Source organism: Stegostoma tigrinum, chromosome 21 (assembly GCF_030684315.1).
Source record: "Stegostoma tigrinum isolate sSteTig4 chromosome 21, sSteTig4.hap1, whole genome shotgun sequence".
Classification (NCBI taxonomy): Eukaryota; Metazoa; Chordata; class Chondrichthyes; order Orectolobiformes; family Stegostomatidae; genus Stegostoma; species Stegostoma tigrinum.
Genome location: NC_081374.1, coordinates 32,358,010 through 32,372,231, shown reverse-complemented (window position 1 = coordinate 32,372,231; position 14,222 = coordinate 32,358,010). Strand labels below are relative to the sequence as shown.

The 14,222-nt window shown below is 39.6% G+C and overlaps 1 protein-coding gene and 1 long non-coding RNA gene across 2 annotated transcripts in view; one reads left to right on the top strand and one right to left on the bottom strand.

The window, feature by feature from the left end:
- Positions 1 to 3,792: 3,792 nt before the first annotated feature.
- Positions 3,793 to 13,546, top strand: LOC125463005 (pleckstrin homology-like domain family A member 3). Its single transcript, XM_048553600.2, has 2 exons — positions 3,793 to 4,413; positions 13,088 to 13,546. Exon 1 carries the CDS (start codon positions 4,000 to 4,002, stop codon positions 4,396 to 4,398), a length of 399 nt encoding a protein of 132 aa, XP_048409557.1. The 5' UTR covers positions 3,793 to 3,999; the 3' UTR covers positions 4,399 to 4,413; positions 13,088 to 13,546.
- The window catches only part of LOC125463006 (uncharacterized), a 60,016-nt gene continuing 58,810 nt past the window's right edge, over positions 13,017 to 14,222 (bottom strand). Inside the window, exon 6 of the long non-coding RNA XR_007249737.1 lies at positions 13,017 to 13,507. This is a non-coding gene — a long non-coding RNA (uncharacterized LOC125463006). The remainder of the gene's footprint in view (positions 13,508 to 14,222) is intronic.

Genomic DNA, 14,222 nt, shown 5'->3' with positions numbered 1-14,222 from the left:
AAATCCTATCTATTTGGTCATTTGATACAATACCTGTTTATATGGCCAGGGGCCACAAATTTAGTAATGCTTCTGTGACTTCAGGTATTTTGTGACGTTTAAGATGCTCTGTAAAGAGACACAGCTGATCTTCTTGGTGATAATGCTGTTTCAGATAACTGCTTGCAATAGAGAAATTAAACTGGCAACAGGATGTTCCCAAAATAGTAAGCAGATTTTCCTGTCTGTTATGATACTCTTCATTGTTATGTTTCCAATTTGCATATCATTTGTAATCATGCCTTGTATACCCGTGAACAAATGAATATATACATCAAAAACATTAAGTTTATTGATCTGCCCACAATAATTAATGGCTTGTTTAATAATGTTATGCTTTAATTGCTCCCAAATGAGTTTCACTGCATAGAATCCCACCTATTGAGTCTATAGCTTAACTTCATAGAATCTCGACAGTGTGGAGGCAGACCATTCAGCCCATCAAGTCTACACCAACCCTCCAAAGAGCATCCCACCTAAACCCACCCCTGCTACCCTAGCCCTGTAACCCTGCATTTCATGGCAAATCCACCTAACCTGCACATCTCTGAACACCAGGCAATTTAGCATGGCTGATCCACCTAACCAGCACATCTTTGGACTGTGGGAGGAAACCAGAGCATCTGGAGGAAACCCACGTAGATACGGGGAGAATGTGCAAACTCCACACAGGCAGTTGCTTGGGGTGAAATCAAACCCGGGTCCCTGGCGCTGTGAGGGAGCAGTGCTAACCACTGAACCCCATGCCCCTCATCTCTGAGCATAACACCAAGTGAATCGTAAATACTAGGAAGTTGTTCACATGAATCTCATAAGCAATGGCATATAATACGTATTCAAGACTGAGTTAGGCAATTTTAGCAAATTAAGAGTTGGTGTCTTAAGTGGGAAGTTGGAGTGAAGGTCCAGTATCTGGTCAGCCATGAATTTATGGAATGCTTGAACAGGTTCAAGAGTGTAAATGGTCTACTCCCACTCCTATTTGTTACATTGTTACGATGGACCGGCTGTAGAACCCATGTATCAGTGGTGTAAAGTGACCTTGAATGACAATACATTGTGTAATCAATTAGGTACAAAGTTATTACACAAAGCCATTGTGTAGATTTGTTAAACAAACATTGGTATTGGCCTGTCATGATGCCTTTCATTAGCCCAGATTTTCTGATCACCCGATTAACAGGTGATTAACAGGAAATTTCTGATCCACAGATTCAATGCTGTTAAAATATTTTAAATTGTCAGTGATTTTTGTGACAATGAGTCTGGTATGTCCCGAATGCATGCATTAGAGGCAAGAGAGGAGAAATGGGTTTAGCCAAGGAACTGTTTTCCAAGTTAAGAAACATCCCTTTTTTTCAGCACTTGCTGCTGTATTTCAGGAGATAAATCATGCCAAGGTTCTAAAACCACATTGACGGAAACTGAGGACAGGTGTGTGTAAGGTAAGTAAGGGAGTAGGGTGGCAGATGATTAAGACAGGGGAAGGACATGTGAGTTTTGGAATAGGGTATAAGGTGTGTCATGTAGCAGCAATTTACCTGCATCTCACTCAGTTTACTGTATTCATTGCTCACAACTGTGGATTCTTCTACTTTGGGGAGATGAAACGGAGCCTGGGTGACTGCTTTCTGGACAGCTACATTCTTCAGAAAAAAGGACCACAAGTTTTCAGTAGCCTGCCTCTTCAACATATCATCGTGTTCCCTGGCTAACATCTCTGTCTCAGGCTTGCTGCAGTGCTCCCAGAAGCTCAATGCAAGCTGGAAGAAGAGCATCTCAATTTTCTCATGGAGATCTTGGCGCCTTCAGAACTCAATATCAAGCTCAATAATTTTAGGGCCTGAGCATCTTCTTCTATGCCCTTTACTCACTCCCATGCCCTGTGATCACACAGGCTGCTTTTAGCAGAGCTAACCTATTTTCACCTACTTACAGTCCCCATTAGTGACTTTTCACAGAATCCCTACAGTGTGAAAGCGGGCCATTCAACCCAACACACCAAATGTTTTTTCTCCATGGCTAATCCACCTAATCTACACATCCCTGGACACTGTTGGCAATTTAGTATGACCAATCCACATAACCTTCAAGTCTTTGGACTATGGGAGGGAACCAGGCAGATGTGGGGAGGATGTACAATTTCCACACAGTCAGCTCCCGAGGATGGAATCAAACCCAGGCCCCTGGTGCTGTGAAGCAGCCGTGTTAACTACTCAACCACTGTGCCATTCTTCTTTCCATTGGCTTACCATTGTCCATCTCGTTGCCAGCCAAACAGCCTTTCTCTCTCTCTCTCTCTGAACTCCATCTCCACCTGTTGCTTATTCCTGAACCCCCACCACTTAATGTCAGCATAAATACTACCTTTTCCTGGCTACTTCAGTTCTGAAATAACTGAATCAGAATCCTTCAAAATTCTTAGACGTTTTCTTGGATGGTTCTGAACGCAGGGGAATTGAATACCAAAAACTTCAATTCTCTGGGCAATTCCGTCTGATACAGCCGCATTTGGAAATCTGCATAGTCCCATTGTATAACCAGTGCTCCAATGATTATCTGGCCTGCTACATATCAGGGTTAACATCTTAAAAATTAGCTCATGCAGCGGAACATTTTAGCATTGCAACTGTGATTGCAGTTTTAAAAACAAAAGTCCTTTATTGACTGTAAGGCCTTGTGGAACGGTTTGAGCTTCTGGAGAGACGCTATATAAATGTAAGGTTATCATTCCCTAATGAATAATGAACTGACACCATCGGTTATAAACCAGAAATAATTCTTCAAAACGTTGGTTCAATTCCTTAGCAGTTCTGTACATAACTGATCAAGAGAACGCCACAATCTGAAAACAATATCTGAGCGAAGCAGAATTTCTGAAGGAGGGAGTGTAGGCTGTAAAAGATGATTGTTTCCATGAATCAGCGGTAGAATGGGCCTGGACACAATGAGGTCTCAGGAGAGTGGAGTGGAGAAAGCACAGTCAGTAACACAAGACGATTGTAAGGCATCTGCAACCAAGGCCAGCTGTAGGATTGCCTTGCTGGAGGAACACGGAGGCAATTAGTCTCACTTTACCATCTCAGGAATACGAACGATATACAGACATATATATATAGAGAGAGAGAGCGAGATCACCACCCGGGAGGTGGATTTATCTTAACAGACGAGCCTAGAGGATGAATAAATTCGGGACAAAGCGCTGAATGAATAAACCCTGAATGAATAAACCACCCAAGGACCAGACAGGAGAGGCGGGAGAAAAGTCTGGTACCGAAACGAAAACAAAAACGTATACACAGAGGGGTTTGCAGGCTGTTAACTAAACATCTGTCAGCAGCAGCTTTCAGGCGACTCCGAACCCCCTGCCTATTTACAGGAGTTTGGATCAACAATGAAAGCAATGGACACAAATTAAGACTGAAGTTCCCCCTTTATAACTGGTGGGGCTCTCAAATCAATCAGATACAATACACCACCACCTCTTAGTTTACAAATGTAGGGGAATGTTGACATGTTTTTAAAAAAAACTCCTTGTGCGTGTTGTGGGGGGGTGGGGGGGGGGAATGTTTAGAATCAGACCCGGAATTCCACCCCTTTTGAGAAACACTTGACGGGATAAAATGTTCCCAAGCCACAGTGGCGCAAGTCTCTCTCCACCGCCGCCCACCCCCCTCCCCGTCTGGCAATGTTTTCTCAATGACTCAGTTGGTGCGGGGGAGGAAGGCTTTGATCTGGGGAACGTCAGGAGGAGGGCTGGACGAAGAGATGCTGAAATGAATAAAAAGCCATCTGGGCATGTTGCAACAGCTCCCAGGCAAGCACTGAGTGTGAGAGGGCGAGGAGACAGGGAGGGAGGGAGGAAAGGAAATGAACTAGAACGACCCATCATCACCACATCTTTGCAGATTTATACACCCGCCCCCCAGTTATAAAGGGAGAGAGTCCAGGTTAAACAGCATGCCAGAGATGAACGGTCAAACGGTCCTGAAGGAAGGGCTGCTGGAGAAAAGGAGTGACGGCTTGTTGCAGTTATGGAAGAGGAAAAGCTGCGTGCTCACCGACGAAGGGCTGTGCATCTACGAACCGAAGGCGACCCGCTCCAAATGCAAAGTGCTGCCGTTCGACAACATGAAGACGGTGGACTGCGTGGAGAGAAAAGGCCGGTACATCTACTTCACCATCGTGATGGCCGATAGCAAGGAGATCGACTTCAGGTGCCTGGAAGACACAACGTGGAACGCGGAGATCACCCTAGGCATGGTGCAGTTTAAGAACCGCCAGGCCATCCAGTCGGTGAAATCCAGGCAGCTGGCTCATATCTGCACGCATCCCCCAGCCATCAGCACCATGTCCTGATCCAAAGAGCCCGAGGTGAGTGCGTTGTGCGAGCGCCTGCCCCGTCCTTTCTCCCATCGCTGGCCTGCTGCTGCTGTCTCTCCTTACAACCTGCACTCGGTTTCCAACCGAATGAATGAAGGAACAATGAATGCGGCTTAACTGTGGAACCAATTTGATTATCAGGCAGTCGCCACTCGATTCTGACCATTTCAGTTCTCCCATCAACACGAACATAAGCTCGCAACTGTATCAAATTACTGTAGAAATTTGGAAGAGTGAAAATTTAGTGTAAAACAAGGAACAGTGAGATGTTTGAGTGCCCTGGGATGAGAGCATTTCTATACAGGGTACAGCAACACACATTCTGAAAAGCAAATTTTAATAGTAATGCCATTTTAGTGAAACAAAGGCAATCATTGTGCACAATGAGATCGCAACTTGATGGGAATTGACAATGATAACCCAAAAAGCACAGATGTAGGAGCAGAATCAGGTCATTCGGCCCATCAAATCTGCACCTCCGTTGAATCATTGTCGAATTGTTTCTCAACCTCATTATCGTCCCTTCTCCTGGTAGCCCTAGATCTCCTTACTAATCAAGATTTTGTCTATCTTTGTGGCAATGAGTACTACAGATTCATCACCCTCTGGCTGAAGAAATTCCTCTGCATCTCACTTCTAAAGGCTTGCCACTTCACTCTGAAGCTGTGCCCTGGGTCCTAGTATCTCCTAGTGCAAACATCTTCTCCACATCCACTCTGTCGGGGTCTCACAGTTTTCTGGAAGTTTCAATGTGATATCACTCCCATCCTTCTCAACTCCATCCAGTACAGACTCAGAGTCCTCAACCCAAAAACAATTATGTTCCACAGGACTAAGATCCTGACATTTTCCAATAAGGAATGATTAAGAAACATAAAAACTCAGTCAGTCATTTTGAATTGTGTGAATATAGTACTCCTGAAAGTACCCATATTAAGAGAGACTTTTTTAAGTAAGAAAATCAAAAGGAAAAAAGGCAATAAAGTGGAGTTTAGGCTTATCAGATTAGCCATGATCTTGTTCAGAAAAGTCCCAACCCGAAACATCAGTTTTCTTGCTCCTCTGATGCTGCCTGGCCTGCTGTGTGCCTACAGCTCCTCACTGTTATCTCAGACTCCACCCTCAGCAGTTCTTACTGTCTCCCATCTCTTTAAAGTACTTACTGCAGCTGCTGCTCAGAAAGTGGGTCATATCTTTCTTGTCACTGAGGTTGCTGGTACATGATCAATACTGAATCCAACTGTGTTACACAGTGTAGGAAAAGCTTTGTATATGTTGCCAATAATTTGAAAATGCCTACATTTATATACTACAGTTAAATTAAAATATCCTTTCAAGGCACTGAGCCACAGACGAAGGTATCAAGTCAGATGATGAAAGGATTGATCAATGTAGTAGACATTTAGAATCATTTTAAAAGAGGAGCTATTAAGGGCTCTTCTGGTGCAGTGTTAGAGTCCCTGCTTCTGGGGCAGAAGGCCTGGGTTCAAGTCCCAGTTGCACCAGGATGTGTATGAACATGTCTGTACACATTGGTTAAAAATATCTAAAAGAGGAAGTGGAAATAGAAGGTCTAGGGAGGGAAATTCTGAGCTTTCAGTCGAGGTGACAATTACAGAGCAATTAATATCAGAGCTGCACAAGGGTCTAGGCTGAGAGCAGGAGGACTTGTGGTAATGGAAAAGGTTGGGTGAGAGGAATAATTTGAAAGGCAAGACAAGGATTTAAAATCTGATGTTTTGTCAGCTAGAAAACCAATAAGCACAGGGCTGCTTGGGGAATAGGTTTTATGGTGAGGTAAAATGTGACAGCAGTTTTGGAGGGTCGAAAGGAGGGTGGAAGAGGGTAAGCCAGCCACGGTGGCAATAGTTTCATCAGCAGGTAAGGCAGGCCTGAAGTCAAAAGGTGGAGGGAATGGGCTTGGCAATAATGCCAATTCATGGTTAAAATCTCATCTCAGGTTCTGACACAAGTTTAAGAACATGGAAACATTGGGCAAGAACCAAGTTTCTGACAGGGACCAAAGCCAGTGGCTTTCACTTGAGGAAATCTCGGCTTGATTCAAAATTAGGTGTCAGATATGCAGAGACAGCAGAGGAATCCAAAAGGTGAAGATGAGTTTGATCTCAATGTCATATTGTAGTTAACATAGATGGAGTGATCAAAAACTGCCTTCTAATATTTAGTTCAGGTAATATTCTTATACACTGCAGCTGTATAAGTATACAAACATATATAAAAACTATAATCAGACCACTGTCTTTTAAATAAGCTCAGCTGCTGATACGATTGCCTTCAAATCAAGTAGTGTGAATAAGTTGCTTTATAGCATTTTTATTTTGTGATGAATGTTCCTATTGTCATTTCTCCAAACTATAATGTAGATACTTTCATACATCATCATATTATTGCTCTGTATTTGCGATGACTAACTTTAGGAAAAAGTAGGTTAAAGTATTCATTCATTTCAGAGTTGTTTGTAGAATCATAATGTGCAGAAGGTGGCTGCTATGTTAGGTAATAAATTCACTTCATTTGCTATTAAGTGAACTGGGGCTTCCTCAGGATGTGACAGGTGCCATAAAAATTCAAACATTTATTTAATCTAGCATGAACCTCTCTGCTACTTAAACAAAGGCACTAAATTCATTCTAAAAATCAATTAAAATAAAATATTGAATAGAAGGTTTTTGTACCAAGAATCCACTATATTTAATACTAACATCACATGTGATGACTCAAAAATATTAATATTTTCAAATATTAAGAATAGCAATATCAAAACACAATTCAAGTATTAGGAAAACAGTTCAAGCCGTGTAATGTCTTATAAGCTTTTTGGATTCAATATTTGAAGTCATTAGTTCACATAAATGAAGACTCATGTTGTGTATTTGCTTAGAGTGGTGTGCAGGATCCTACATTCAGTTGTTCTGTTTTCATCAATTTCTCAAATTCACAAGAAAAAAATACTGAAATCTATTAGAAACAATCTAACTTAATTATATTTAAAATACCTTGCATAAGATGTAACATAACAGATACAGATTCCTTTCCTTGCAAAAGTTACAGACCTAGAAAGGTACTTCAGTGATGGGATGTAGCGTACTTAAGGTCTACTATTAAAACATAAAGTCAGAAGAAACTGAAAGTTTACCTTTTTTTTAATGTTTATCTCAAGACATTATTATGCAACACTATTATTCTATTGTGCCATCAGCTGTTCAATATTTCAACTGAATAGCAATTCTTAATATGTGTAGTCGGAAGATAGCACTTTTTATAGTTGACAATCGTTGCTTGAGTCTCATTCACTTGCCTGGTGGTCACCCAAGATACACTTATTTCACAGTTAGCTGCATTGAACAAGATCTTCCATGAGCCTCAATAGTATAAGTGCTGCTATTGTCTTAAAGTTGTTCAACAATGCCATGTGAGGCAACAGAGTTGGATCCGATTCTATCCTTATTCAACACTCAATGGAAAAGAGAAAAGAAAATGCAAAACGTGAACTAACTCTCATTGCCTGTTAGGTATGACCAGGGAAAACTCAGGTGAACTTGCACATATGCAGTTGAGGCAAATTATTTCAGCACAAATTAGATTTATTTTTAGCAGATAGCCAACAGTCATATATAATTTACATTGAGCAGATTGCATAATTAGAAGTAAATGCCTTGGATGTTGGGCACAGTAGCTTCTTTAGCATTTAGTCAATCAGATAACACAATTTGAAATTAGCACTAGATGGTTTATTTTTCAATTGTGGTGAGATACACACCCATAGCTATATCCTGTAATACTGCTTCTGGTCCCTCCCTGTAATTATACTAGGTGGTATTGACTTTGTGTGTCATTATAGCTTTTAGTCATTGTCCTTTTGCATGAAGAGAAGTGCATTTTGTCTGATGTTTAGGATGGTCTGCTTCATTAGGATGTGAATAGATCTGAACCATGATGCTGTGTCTCCAGCTTCAGTGCTGTGAATAGATTGCTTTGAATATGGTTGAATATTGAAACGGATTGGCAGTATTAACATGAAAATTTTTTTTCCTAGCATGAGTCATATTCAGATTTCATTAATTAGTATTGTGCATGATGAAAGAAAATAACATGTGTGTAGGTGGGATGCTGTAGACAACTTTCATTGACGTACCACATTTTTCCTGTGATCCAGATTCATGAAAGATTGCTGGTGCTCCAAACTTCGCAGTCTGACCAATTTTGCTGTCTAAATTAAAATAAAACAACCAGGGAGTAAACTGTCATGATTCTTTAGTAACCTGCTTGCCACTGTCTAGACTTGGATATAAATCCAGTCTGGACAGATTACCTCTTTTTGTAGTAGATATGTGTATTATATCATTTGCAATCTCTATTTTTTGGAGTGTGATGCAATCTTCATCTGTGGAACAGTAATAGAAGAGAATGTTAATGTAAACAATTCGGTGAGGCCTCTTCCAGGGTACTGTGTGCACTTCTGGACACTCTGTAGTAAAAGGGATATTATTAAACTGGAGAGGGTTCAGAAAAGATGTACCAGAATGTTGCCAGGAATGGAGGGTTTGAGATATAAAATAGGCTGGGACTTTTTTCCCTGGAGCATAGGAGTTTGAAAGGTGACCTTATTGAGGTTTTTAAAATCATGATGGGAATGAACTGCCAGAGAAAGTGATGAATGCAGGTACACTTACGATGCTTAAAAAAGGCATTTGGATAAGTTCATGAATAGGAAAGATTTGGAAGGATATGGGCTGGTAGAACTAGTTCAGTTTGGGAACATAGGTGGTGTGGACTGGTTGGGCCAAATGTTCTGTTCCCATGCTGTATGACTATGACTCTGTAAGTGATGAAAAGTATAGCAATTGCGTTGGACCAGCTTTTCTTTAATTTTTTTTAACATCCAGACTTGATGCTTTTTAGCGTACCAGCAACACTTTAACACATAAGACTGAAGTCTAAAGCTTTTAAAGGATTTCAAATGAACTAGGCTTTGGTACAAATCTCTGAAAGCTGTTTCCTATAATGAAATTTCCATGCAGTCTGCTGTAAATAATAAGCTTCTAAACCTGTAGTATTATTTCAGGCAGCACAATACACTTAAGTAAATACAATTTGGGATTGTTTCCACTTCACTAGAACAATCAAAATTTCTAGGGCTAGTACCAGAAGCAAAAATACTTTGTGTTTAAAAAAGGGCTACAAATTATTATTAATGCTACCAAAATTAATGCTTCATATATTTGTTAAATATGATGTGGCTTATTATCTTTCAAGCACTTACGTGTATTAAAACTAATGTGTTAATGATATTAAAATATGGAGAAGTGAATGCAAAATGAATATATCAAGGATCATCTACTAGTTTTAGTAACGGTAATTTTTAGATTAATAAGTATGACAATTAATGCAAAGTAAGATTGCAGGTGCAACATTTAAGGTAATAATCTAACCTTTAGTTTAACATTAGCTTTGGAATTATAGGGTGTGACTTGTGGAAATCTACATATGCATGTGGCATCCATAACCCACCCACTTCAATCTTTTATTGGTTCCACCAGTGCGACCATTCAACTTGAATGGTGCTGGTATTAACACAGTTTCAGCAATTCCACTTTGAATATTCCACCAGTACCAAATGAGTAACTATTTCAGCTGGAGCTGGGAGTAAAGTGCATTGTTAGGGAGATAAAGAACATAAATCAATACAACTAGGTTTTCTGCAACCAGTTTCAAGTTAGTTACTGCCATCTCTGCATGAAAAATGGGGATGAACCAGGAGGAATTCCATTGACTAAACTACCATTATCTTCAGACTCCAGCATTCAAAATAGATTCAAATAATCTTATCTGAATGAATTATTCACAAATTATCTGGTTCTTTGCACATCTGATGTGACCACAACACGATGTTTGCTAGATTTGGCACATAGATGTAAGTTTTACAGATCCAGGATAAAACATTTTTGTTAGCATAGGTGAAAACTTAAAACATTCTATCAAGATTGTATTTAAATTTTAATATGGTAATGTCCCTAAACTGAGGACATTAATAAGGTGTAACAAACTATATTAATCAATACAATGCAATGCGGACATGGAGAAAGTTTCCTTCAGTGCCATCACTCATAAGTCAAGTGTTACTTGATCTTTATCTCACTTGATTAATCGTGGAAGTATTGATAGTTAATATTTAACTATGATTATACAGGCATTCATGTCTTTAAAAATTTCTCTCTCAGTACTTAATACCACTTCACTGTACTTGGATTAATATTTATCGGGTCACATTGATGCTATGGATAGATAAATGTAACTCATTGTGAAGAGAAGTCTCACTATAGATTTGTTGATATAAAGCAAGCAATTAGTTTAATCTCTTGAGGTCCTGCTGACCATGTAGTCTTACTAGGAATGAATGTGGTTTATAAAGAGGTCGCTAATATTACTGAGTAACTCTGATCAGCTGACTTACTGTCACCACAAGCCAGACTACAAGCTAGTAATGTACCTTCACAAATATATTACTGACTTGGAAGGATTGCACAGGATGTATGTTCTTTATCAAAATGAGCTAATGGAAACTATAATCTAACTTGATCTTTGCTTTGGCACCTCGAGTATATAAGACACAGTGTGGCTGACTTGGGCTGTAAATTATATGTTACAGTATAATTCAAAATAAATGACCCTGCACATTATTGAATTTAATGCTTGAATATAAAGTGATCATTTTTAGAACAGATCCTCATTTTTGTTCAAATCAGTTTGAGTCATAGAGCGCAGTCAACAGAACCTTTGTTTCAACCAGTCCATGCCATCCATAATCCCATGCTAAACTAGACTCACCTGCGTGTGCTTGGCCTATATCCCTCTAAACATTTCTTGTACTTGAACTTATCCAAATGTATTTTAAATGTTGTAATGGTACCTGCACCCACCACTTCCTCTGGAAGTTCATTCCACATAAGAACCATGGGAAAAGGCACCTGCCATTCACCTTGCCTATACCCCTCATGATTTTATAAACCTCTATAAAGTCACCCTTTAAACTCCTATGTTCCAATGAAATAAGTCCCAGCCTAGCCAGCCTCTCCTTGTAACTCAAACCCTTTATTCCCGACAAGATCCTGGTAAGTCTTTTATGAATCCTCTTCAGCTAATAATATCCTTCCTATAACGAGGCGACCGGAACTGGACACGATATTCCAGAAGAGGCCTCACCAGCATCCTGTACAACCTTAACATGATGTCCCAACTCCTGTGCTCAAAGATCTGAGCAATAAAGGCAAGCGTGCTAAACATCTTCTTAGCCACCCTGTCTAAATGTGCTGCAAACTTCTAAGAATTATGTACCTGAACCCCTATCTCTCTCTTCTGTACAACACTACCCAACACCTTACCTTTAATTGTATAAGTCCTGCCCTCGTTTGTTTTACAAAAATGCAATATTTCGCATGTGTCCAAATTAAACTGCAGCTGCTAAACCTCAGCCCATTGACCCAGTTGATCAAGATTTCTTTGTAATCTTAGATAACCTTCTTCACTGTCCAATATCCTGCCAATTTTGGTGTCACCTGCAAAGTTACTGACCATGCCTTCTATACAGGTATTTCTACTATAACACATGCTTTGTTAATGCACATTGGCTGTAATGTGATGATGAATAGTGGACAGTTTGGATAACACAAATTTTCTACTGTATAATGTAGTGATTTTCTATAACAATTTCCCTATTACACAGTTTTCTATGGTGTTTTTCTATAGCGCGAGATCAAACAAGAACACAGCTATCATGTTATGGGAGAACTACCTGTATTCTCATCTAAATCATTTATATAAATGACAAATAAAAGCGGACCCAGCATTGAGTCGTGTGGAACACCGCTGGTCACAGATGTTAAGTCCGATAAACAACGCTCCACCATTATGCTCTGTCTCTTGCTCTTAAACCAGTTTTATGTTCGATTGGCAAGTTCACCCTGAATCCCATGTGATCTAATTTTACTAATTAGTCTAAAATGCATAACCTTGTTAGAGACTTGATTTAAGCAGCAACATCAGTGAAAGCACAACAATTATTCTTAGATTAGCCAAGGGAAAAAGTAGCTCAAGTTTGAATTCCCAACAAGATGATCAGCTGAGGCATGCAAAGTTGAGTCAACTGTTGGAAAATGTGGTTCGAATAGTTAGGTGGTGGTGTTTGATTGGTGGATGCAATGGGCTAAAGGGCCTTTTTCTGTAATGTAGATCTCAATGATAGCCTGATATTTGCATGTGTAAGCTTTGGTCAAGGACAGAATCAGATTCGTCTACAATGCCAACCCATGAGTAAATGGAATGAACAAGGCTTTTTAATTTATGGGAATGTGTATAACATACATAGAACATATTTCAACAATGAGTCAGTGTCCACCTGGGAATAGGAAGCAGTGAGAACTGACGAGGGAAAATATCTATATCTGTCATCACCTTAATTAATGAAATACCTGTGACACCTTTCTTGGTTACAATGATTTCTTCTATTCCAACAATGTTTATTTTTGGATTCTAAATGTTGCACTGTAACTAAAAAAATAACATAAATGGGCTCCACCTTTTTACTCCAACATATTCTTGTTTCATGTCCAACTTACATTTTATTATATAATTCTTTTCTCTCCAGTTATCATTGATATGCAAAAGTGATGAACAAATCTCGACCTGCAACCAAACAACGCTGAATGGGACAGGATTGATTTTGTGTCTGCATCCACCGCAAGAATACACCTCAGTTCAACCAAATGACAATCATGACTCAAAATGGATGTATCTTCATGAGAAGGACTGTATTATAATAATCTCGAGAACAGATTCATTATTCACAATACGCTTCTCAGTCTTAATTTTTTTATTCTTATTTATTAAATGACCAATACTCACTGTAGGGATGACTTCATGAAAGTCATACATAATGCATTGTAAATTACTGATGCCAATTTTATTTATTGAGATATTCTGTCTTTTCAATGCTTGACATTGTGGTTTTTCTCTGCCAAATGGTAAACCTTGCAATCTGTATGAAGATTGTCTTTTGTCTGTTAACCTGTAAATAAAAATAATGACAAACATGACCTGAAACAAATTTTTGTTTGATAGTACCATGCATCATATAATATCACACAAGAAGACTGTTATGAATTAAGGTGAGTGGGCCAAGGTCAATATTACAGGGCACTGGCAAGGTTAAAGAGGAGAGAGGAAAGAATGGAAAAAGAAGGCATGGTTACGCAATGTTCAATTTGGCTGTTCAAAAGTACAGCAGGTTGCAAACATTTTGCAACACTATGCACTTCATTGACTGAGAGGCTAAGGTGCACTGAAATGTACAATGCAATATGTGGCTGATTTTCTTCTCTACCAGATTACCAGCTTCAAGTCAGGCAGTAGCCATTTGAAAAGTCACCTGACTTGAATGAGTTTGAAACAATTTCGTTTTCCAGCTTTAGCTCAATGTCATCTGCATATATACTGGGAAGAGGGTTCATATAGTGTACTGGTAGTGTCCCTACCTCTGAGCTAGATGGTTCAGTTCACGACCCACCTGGCCCTGATTTGTGTTAAAACATGCCTAAACATGTTGATTAAAAATACTTTTTTAGGTCTTGTGATGCAGTGGTAGTGTCTCTGCCCTGGAAAGTCCGTATTCAAGTTCTACCTACCCTGGGCATGTGTCATCACATATCTGAATGAGTTGATTAAAATAACAATATTCTGGGAGGGACGAATGTATCTAGCAGGGGAGAGGGATGGTGGTAGGG

Bases quoted from the DNA above. Each gene is read 5' to 3' on its own strand.
- LOC125463005 (XM_048553600.2), top strand. From the start codon at position 4,000: ATGCCAGAGATGAACGGTCAAACGGTCCTGAAGGAAGGGCTGCTGGAG.